General features: G+C 39.8%; 1 protein-coding gene across 1 annotated transcript; it reads left to right on the plus strand.

Annotated features, from left to right (window-relative positions):
- The first annotated feature begins 4,059 nt into the window (after positions 1 to 4,059).
- On the plus strand, positions 4,060 to 9,439 carry LOC110062274 (uncharacterized). Its single transcript, XM_020769151.2, has 2 exons — positions 4,060 to 4,132; positions 7,582 to 9,439. Exon 2 carries the CDS (start codon positions 7,728 to 7,730, stop codon positions 8,730 to 8,732), a length of 1,005 nt encoding a protein of 334 aa, XP_020624810.2. The 5' UTR covers positions 4,060 to 4,132; positions 7,582 to 7,727; the 3' UTR covers positions 8,733 to 9,439.
- The last annotated feature ends 49 nt before the right edge of the window (positions 9,440 to 9,488 follow it).

A 9,488-nucleotide genomic window follows, 5' to 3' on the forward strand; every position in this document is an offset into this window, starting at 1 on the left:
AGCAAGTGACATCCCAAATCTACCACCACTTCCGAAATCTGGAGGCAGCGTGGCCGAGTGGTTAGGGCACTGGACTTGTTTGAAAGTTTTGAAAATTTAAGGTGGCTCTGAATCCTATGTACAGAACGTTTTTAAACTTTGCCAAAAGTTAGGTCTTATCATGCTTACTAAACTTTGATGATGCACCGTGCCGTTTTTGAATTATAAGCTCCTAAAACTGTAATTAAGGGTGTTTTTAGCAAGTCGTACTTTTGCTCTGGTAGCCTATTGTGTCACAAAAATGATAACGTGTTCACCGATGATTAGGCACTTTTTAACTTGGAAAATATCTATTATTTTCCAAGTTGTAGTGGTGGAACGATTTCATTCCATCACGCACTCCTTCACTCCTTCACTCCTTCACTCCTTCACTCCTTCACTCCTTCACTCCTTCACTCCTTCACTCCTTCACTCCTTCACTCCTTCACTCCTTCACTCCTTCACTCCTTCACTCCTTCACTCCTTCACTCCTTCACTCCTTCACTCCTTCACTCCTTCACTCCTTCACTCCTTCACTCCTTCACTCCTTCACTCCTTCACTCCTTCACTCCTTCACTCCTTCACTCCTTCACTCCTTCACTCCTTCACTCCTTCACTCCTTCACTCCTTCACTCCTTCACTCCTTCACTCCTTCACTCCTTCACTCCTTCACTCCTTCACTCCTTCACTCCTTCACTCCTTCACTCCTTCACTCCTTCACTCCTTCACTCCCTTACTCCTTCACTCCTTCACTTCCCGTTAGACATTCCGAAATCCGGGGGAGCTCCCCTACGAAAAGGCAAGTGATTCTCGTCGGAAATTTGAATTTAACTCCCAAGGGAGACTAATATGGACGTTGCTTGAGCTTCATTAGACCCCTAAAACGAATAGGTTCGATTACTACCCACTGTTCAAGAAAGGATCCCGCGCGCACGTGTAGACCCGACTCGCGTACTCGAGAGATCAGCGGAAATCGAGACTGAAAACAGAAATTAAATGAGAGCGTTTCTTTTATTATTATTTCGTCTTTAATTTCGAAATTAAAGAAGTCGTTTGAGAACTTCTTTTGAGGGAAAAATTAGAAGGAAGTCATCAAAGCGCGTAAATGACCCGCGAATTACGTGGGTATCCAATTACAGTTATCCAATCACAAAAAGTCGTAATGGGATACCTGTGGTTCGACACCCACGTGATCGTGCGCCGAATTCGTGATAAACAGGCGCGAAGGGAACCAATCAATATCGAGAATTTTGTTCTAGATACGATTGATGAGTTAATACTGTACTATGTGCGGTCGCCGCTGGGAAATGGGTGGGTAGCAGGTATGACAATTAAAGAGGCAGACCTTTGACGATAAGTGCCAATGTCCAAACGTCCAAAGGATGCTAATTCAGGAATCTTGCTGCCCAATGTGTGTCTTAATAACTGAAATGGCTACGTGGCCAAACGCAAGCGCAGTGACCAAGAACGGAATAAAGCAGAAACAAGTCTTATTAAACCGCAGTTGACGTTTAGGCCTCAATGCTGAGTGAGCTCAACAGACTCACGCCGAAAACGATTTAAATCTTTAAAGGGAAACTGAACAGTATTTACTAAACCATCAGTTTAACATTAGTTGAAGTATCTTTAATCTTAGTTCTAGTTTTAAACCATAGTTTCATTATTAAATTTTTAGCTTTTATTGCTCTACTGTATGTTGAACTTTTTATGTATTTTAGACCTTTATTTTTTAGGGGATCCTCCCAAACACCACCAGGATTTTTTTCAATTTATCAGGAGAAACGCTTATCAAAGTTGTTAGATGCGTATTGCGGCTAATAAAACCAAATATCGTCAAATGTGTATTGATTGTAACTCTGATCTAAGTAATTGCTCAGTCTAATACTAGTTTTTAACAGGAACGATGTTCTGCTAAAGTTTAATGAAACGGAGCGAAGATAAATAAACTCTTTGAGAATCAAGGTTAAAAGGGTTTATCATAATGTTTAGAGATTGATTGATTGATTGACTGATTGATTGATCAATTGGTCCTAACTGAACCTATAACGAGTTCATTACGTAATGGACCACCTAGCATCGCAATCATCCACCGCTGACACCACACCCTCCACATGGAAAGAAAAGAGAGAAGGAGAGTCAGGTTGACTAGTGTTATTTTCACTGTTGACCATATTAGATCATGTGACATTCTGTGAATAATTGATCCGTTGTCTATCTCAAAATGTCGCCGGCGGCCTGGAGCAAACGGCAGCCTATCGTGAAATTGAGAAGTAACATGTGATTATGACATAACAAAGAGCAGTCGCGGTGGCGTTATGGTAAGTGCGCTCGTCTCCGGATAGAGCGTTCCGGGTTGGAGCCTTGGCCGGGGACACTGTGTTGTGTTCTTGGGCAAGACATGTTACTCTTACAGTGCCTCTCTCCACCCAAGTGTACAAATGGGTACCGGATAATTTTTTCTGGGGGTAACCCTGCGATGGATTAACATCCCATCTAGGGGGGATAGTCGCTTAATGCCACAGAAACCGGGATAACAGTCCAGCTTGATGGGACCCTCAGCTCGTATGCAGACTTTACCTACTGTGTAACATTGATAGACTCGCTTGACACCCTTTTGTGGATACTGGCTTTAGCCAGTCACCAATATTTCATTAGCTGCGTTACTAAGTAAGAAAGATAATCTGCGACTTTTCGGAAGCTTTCTGAATAAAGAATCTCACCAAGGCCCCGTCCACATTACGCCGAAGAAATTTGAAAACGCAGCTTTATTTCTGCGGTTAGGCCTACAGTCCACATTAATCCGTCACGAAAACGGAGCTTTTCGAAAAGATTCTTCAAACCGGAGGAATTTGAGAATGCCGGCTTTTAGCTCTCGTGTAGACGGAAAGCATTTAAAAACAATGCTTTTCGAAAACAATGGCCTCACGATAACCATGTGATTTCCCTGACCGAGTTTTCCTGAAAACAAATCTAAAATTGGTGTTGACTGTTGCGTTTTTAAATTCCTCCGGCCATAGTTAGTCCCCTCCACTAACTATGCTCCGGCGTAGTGTGTTACTAAGTGTTGGTTTTCGATTGGTTCGCGGGCTCAAGTCAGGTTCATTTGTTTAATCAGGGCTAGGTTGTTCGGAAGCCGGTTAACGCTAACCCATAAATTTCTCTTGTACACAGATGTTTTTTTACTGTTTTACTGTTTTGTTTCGTGTAGTTCGAGATTATTCAAACTCAAAACAGAAGGCCAGACAATGTACAGCAAACCTCAACGCAAAGTTATTGAAGTCAAATCAAAATTCTTGCTTATCCTTGGTTAGCTTAGTCGGGCTTTGAACAACTGGACCCAGGAGCTCAGCCTTTAGACTTGGCTAAGTCCATATTATTGCTGGTTTTCAGTGTCACGCAATTCAAAATAGATCAAAATCAAAATCAAAACCGGTCAATAGATAAAGTCCAGAATCTGGGAAATGAAAGAAGGTAAATATGCAAAGACTCTCGCCAAAATTCTGGCCACTGCAATTTTTCTTATGCGAGATATGCGGAGAAATTTTTTACCCAAATTTATAGAGATTTGTATGGAGACGCCATGTTGGTGCCCATCCGTATGGGCACCAACATGGCGGCCGGAAACCAAGAGAAACATCTGTCACTGAGTTTTGCTACAAAAGCGTGAATTTATCCCTCGAGGAACTCTAAAACATTAAAATAATACTTTTTCTAAGACATGAACTGCTCAGATAGTCAAGTTCCCCGAAATAAGTCACTTTTTTAACCATCATGACAGCTCTCTAGGCCGTCATGTAAATGCCGCGTCACGCAAAAGCTTAGAAATTCAAGCGTAGTGTATCACAAAACCAAGAACCCATTCGGAGTGAAAATTTGTATGAATGTTAGTTTTCAGCTGCTCTTATACATCATTTAAGTAAAATCTCAGAAAGATCAATAGTTTTGTACTTTGAATTTTGGTGACGTCATGTGAAAACCAGCTATACTACCCAGTCCCCACCAATGTCCCCACCTTGAAATCCTACTGAAATCCACGGTTGAGAGATTGGGTCTAGTGTAATCATCCTATGTCGGCCGTTATTTCAGTCGAAGACCCCGTTGCTGGTTTATAAAGGTAAGAAAGTCTATAAGACTGCATTTTTCATGTCTAGCTAAGATATAGAATACAGCGTCACTTCTTTTCATCTCATGGGATATAAAAATCAGTAGAGTCTGTGTTTTATAATGTAGCAATTTACCGTAAAGCCCTCGGCTTATAACTTCGTCATGGCTTTTAGATGGGGTATCTGAAAAACTAAGACCTAAGATCTAAGATCTAAGACCTGAGACCCCCTCCGAATCTCGAAAACTGAAACCTAAGACCCCTTCCGAATCTCAAAAGCTAAGGCCTAAGATCCCCTCCGAAACTCAAAATCTAAGACCTGAGTTTGCTTTAATATAAGACTAAAATCAACAACTGTTTGCTTTCGAAGATCTGTTTCCTGTTCAATCAATGAATCTTTCATATTTCCAGACATGGGACTCTGTCATTGTTGAGGACGATATAATAGGGTTCGAGGACGACAAAATGATAAACATTTCATTCACAACAACGACAATGATTTATTTACAACGACAACAACATAATCGGAGACGAAAAGAGGTGACAGGTCAGTCTGGATCAAATGTAACACAGCAGTGTTATGTGCACAAGTTTTGGTGCGAACAGACACACTATTTTACGTGCATTAGTAGGTGTTAATTTTAACAGCTTTATGCGGGTAAACGGCCTGCAAAAATTGAATGTGACTTCATAAATTTCTCAGGTTTATTTTACCACGCAAATTAAGTGAACAATTTTATCTTAGTGTCCGACAACTGGAAACAGTATAATTCCCAACCTTGTTTCCAGGGTCTCTCATCTTACTGCTCCAGGGGGCAGTAAAATGAGAGATCCTGTGAATGAGGTTGTATAATTTCTTCAGCAGTCTAAAATTTTGACAGATTTTCAATGGGAAGTCTACTCAACTGAGTTTGTTTCTAAGTGCCAAGCGATTTCAAAAATTTAAAGAGCTTGAGCAGACTAGAAAATCACTATGTTCTCGACACTTGGTTTTGGTTGTGTGGTGGACAATCTTCTGAGCTTGCGCATACTGAAAATAATTGCGGTCAGCCATGTTTATTTCGTTCAGACTCATACTCAGAGATACAGGCTTTAAAATTTAAGCCGATTGATGTTCATAAAATAACGTGACAGCCGAGTCTAACCTGTCCGAACAGGAAATATCAGAGATTTCGAAAGCATACTAGGTCTTAGTTTTTGAGAATCAGAGGGTGTCTTCAGTCTTAGCTTTTGAGATTCAGAGGGAGTCTTAGGTTTTAATTTTTGAGATTTGAAGGGGATCTTGGGTCTTAAATTTTGAGATTTGGAGAGGGTCTTACATCTTTTAGATGGTCTAAGAAAAGGAGGGGCTAATATCCGAGGCGGCTAAAAACCTGAATAAGAAAATCATTTTAAAACGAGTTATAGCTGTGCTGATCGAAATAGGTTTTTCATCTACTGGTTTTTAATTAAGCTAATTAAAACATGATAATAAAACAAAATCAAAACAAGGAAAACTAGAGGGGGGCTTATACCTGGGGGGGGGGGTATAACTGGATTAATTTGGAGGGTACAGGTAGATGGGCCTTGAACTGGGCCTTTAACTGGGGTGGGGGGGGGGGGGTGGGGGGGCTTATAAATGGAGGGGTTTATAAGCAACAGTTTAAGGTATACCATAGATGGTTTTTCGTGCTTTGAGGTGCACCATACAGTGTAGATCCCTGTATTTCCTATCATTGTTTTCAACATGATTCAAGGGACTAAAACTAGCAGTGATAATTAAGAATAAATATTACAAAAGTGTGATGGTCTTAAGGAATGACTATTGCACACATTGATCAGATGTGTTGAATTGTTGTAGTTACTAATGATTTTGTTTCATTTTTAATAAAATGTCAACTGGTCAGTGTAAAACACAGTCTGCAGACTGCTGACAGACTATGGACTGCAGACTAGAGACCGGGGGTAAAATGCAGTGTTATTTTCATTATCAAGTGCTAACCAGAAACAGGCTAAACTGGCCATTATTCATGCTAATCAGAGTGAAATGCTGCAGTCTGGGTGGCCTGAATAGCACCCCCATTAGCCTGAATATTTTGCGGGTTAGCCTGCCAGAATAATGCTTGGGTTAGTCTGTTTTACAGTTAACATTCAATAATGGAAATGGTAACATGATGCAGTAATTTAAGAGTCTGGAATTTACAGTCCTGCATTTTACCCTCAGTCTGCATTTTATCCTGGGCATTCTGGAGTACACAGTCCATGGTCTTCACTTTACATTGACTGAGATGAAAATGTAAAAGTGCTCGCACTAGTTTAAACAGTGTGTTTTTTGAGAGTACAATGCACACAGCTTATGCCAACATCAGCCATTTTTCTGTATGTGCAGTTAAGGTCATTACAGAACTCACTTTTTTGACAAGTCAAAAGAGGAATTTTCACAACATACTGAAACAACAGAGCTCTACCACAAAATTAACAATGGCCCCCAAGTGGTGTGTATATTTATTGGAGGAATTCTTATGCTCTTTGAAAAAGAATTGGCAAACCATTAATGCAGTCGTGCATGATCCATGAGGTCCTAACTTATAACATGACCTAAGAGACCTGGAAGAATAAGACCTGTTTGAAGCCCATTCTCTGAGAAAAATGTGATGCCAAATATTGTAAACCCAAATACAAAAAGAGCCTTGATCTTGCTTGATAAAAGGTCTTGATAAAGCCCCCAAGGTATTAAAGAAACTGCCAGTGAAGCTGGGAGAGATGCTCCTCTGGGGATTGTGTTTTACCCAACATTACTTTCCGGCTCTCTTCACTTTATTGCCTGCTTTATTACAGACAAAATGATTCTTTTATTTGGAAACTAGTATGTTTAATAAGTACCACTACACAGTCGGTGTTTAATAGTTTTAAGTAACAAAAAAAAGAGAAACACTTGTGGCTGATTTTAGTAGTGTATTCTGATGAAAACAACAGTGCATTGACTGGTTAAGGGTTATCTACAAAATACAGTGTCATGAAAGCTATTCAAATAACTGGTCAAATTGTAGAACTAATGTGCAGTGAAAATGAATATTGTCATTATGATGTGTTGATTTTGTCAAAATTCATCTTCAGCGACATGACTTTGTAGTGTCAGAGTAGCCATGATTAACTCCCTTTCATCATTTTTATCACCAAAATCTCATGAGACAGAATGGTTAAGGTGGATCAAAACAGTTTTCAGCATTTTCCAAGATGTATATTTTGATGGGTCATTATAACTACTCGATATTGGCTGATGCCAAATTCATGGCATCAAAAAACTGGGTGAGTTCAGAGCCACCTTAAATTTTCGAAAATTTAAGGTGGCTCTGAACCTACCTAAGATGCCTTGGAACACCAATGAAAACATGTAAATCGGACGAATTAAGTCGGGTTTGCAATGGACTGCCCGTTAAGTGACAAAACCTTATGTGATATTTTCTTTTTCATTTCGGTAGGAATATATGGGGAAACATCTATAGTGACAACACAGTTGAAAAAATACCTTGAAAGGGAATCAAGTTCAATATCCAGGTTAGCTTACAAAGAAATTTGACGTAAAGCGGCCTAAAATTTAGACGAATAAAAATCTGGTTTGATAAATATGGCAACGACGATACGAGCGAAAGCACACGAATGCAAGTATTGTGGCCAGGTGTTTGCTCAAATATCAGCTTATAAGGAACATGAACGAACTCACTCAGGGATCAAGCCGTGTTCATGCAAGCATTGTAAAAAGTGTTATAGCCGGTCACCAGATTGCAAGCAACATGAACGAACTCACACAGGAGAGAAGCCATATTCATGCAAGCATTGTAAAAAGTGCTTTAGCCGATTAGCAGATTCCAAGAGACATGAACGAACTCACACAGGAGAGAAGCCATATTCATGCAAGCATTGTAAAAAGTGCTTTAGCACGCTGTCAAATTGCAAGCAACATGAACGAACTCACACAGGAGAGAAGCCGTATTCATGCAAGTATTGTAAAAGGGGCTTTAGTCAGCAATCAAATTGCAATAGACATGAACGAATTCACACAGGAGAGAAGCCGTATTCATGCAAGCATTGTAAAAAGTGCTTTAGCCAGTTATCAGATTGTAAGCAACATGAACGAATTCACATGGGAGAGAAGCCGTATACATGCAAGCATTGTGGTAAGTGCTTTAGCCGATCATCACAGTGCATGGTACATGAGCGAATTCACACAGGAGAGAAGCCTTATTCATGCAAACTTTGTAAAAAGTGCTTTAGCACGCTTTCAAATTTCAAGCGACATGAGCGAACTCACACAGGAGAGAAGCCGTATTCATGCAGGCATTGTAGTAAGTGCTTTAGCCAATCATCAAATTGCAAGCAGCATGAAGAAAAACACGCAATACATGTAGACAGTTCGTTAAAACGCAACCAGCGTGGCCAGAACCGAAAACTTAGAAGACATCTGGAGGAGCCAACGACTACTCAAGGTAGCAAAAAGTATGGTAAGTTGTTTTCTTCGACTGCAGAAAATTTAAGCCAAGTTGAAAGCCTCACCTGTTGGATCTGTCAGGAAGAATTTAGTAATGAGACATGTCTCATCCATCATTACGATGATCATATGAGATCAAAATGACGCTTGTGTAAACCTTGCCATTAGCTTTTTGCGTCCTTGTTTATAATAATGTTGGTTAGGTTAAAAGGGCTAGGTCACACAATTATAGGCAGTTTCAGCACTGATCAAACGGTCATAGAGTTAGCTAAAACGTCACAATAACGGCTCAAAACTATAGAAGAACTCAAACAAAACATAGGAAAGCCAAGAAGGGACATGGATGGACAAAACTGGAGAGGATTGAAATGGATTGCATTTGGCTAAATTTGAAAACCGTTGGCCCGACTTTTTTGCAAGCTTATCTCAGTTTAAAATCAAAATGCATTTCCACAGCTGGAAAATCATTCTCATCTGTTATGTGGCCGTGATTTTGCAAATGAAAGACTCCAGCTCTGCTAATTTAACATTTAGAACTCATCATGGACAAAATTAAACAAAATTACCTAAAATAGCGTGACCTAGCCCCTTTAACCACGACATAAAGTTTTCAAAGTCTGTTTAAGTTCGTGCTTCCAGAATGGTGGTGATTTTTTTCTTTTGAAGCACCAAATTAAGGCAGCAGTGAAATGGTCAAAGTACTTTAAAGCAAACGTAACCTCCAGAGATGAATTGTCGTACGTTTTTCCTTTTTGGCTGAAAACAATCGAATTTAATTTAAAATATTCCATTTGCTACTTTGCCTGTACAAAATGTTTTTCAGGTTATAATAAACGTAATGCATAAAGGTAGATTGAGCGGTTTTCACTTTAATGTCGAAAAGTAATTGATTTCGCATCA

Source organism: Orbicella faveolata, unplaced genomic scaffold (assembly GCF_042242905.1).
Source record: "Orbicella faveolata isolate gen_17 unplaced genomic scaffold, um_ofav_v1 contig_14, whole genome shotgun sequence".
Taxonomy (NCBI): Eukaryota; Metazoa; Cnidaria; class Anthozoa; order Scleractinia; family Merulinidae; genus Orbicella; species Orbicella faveolata.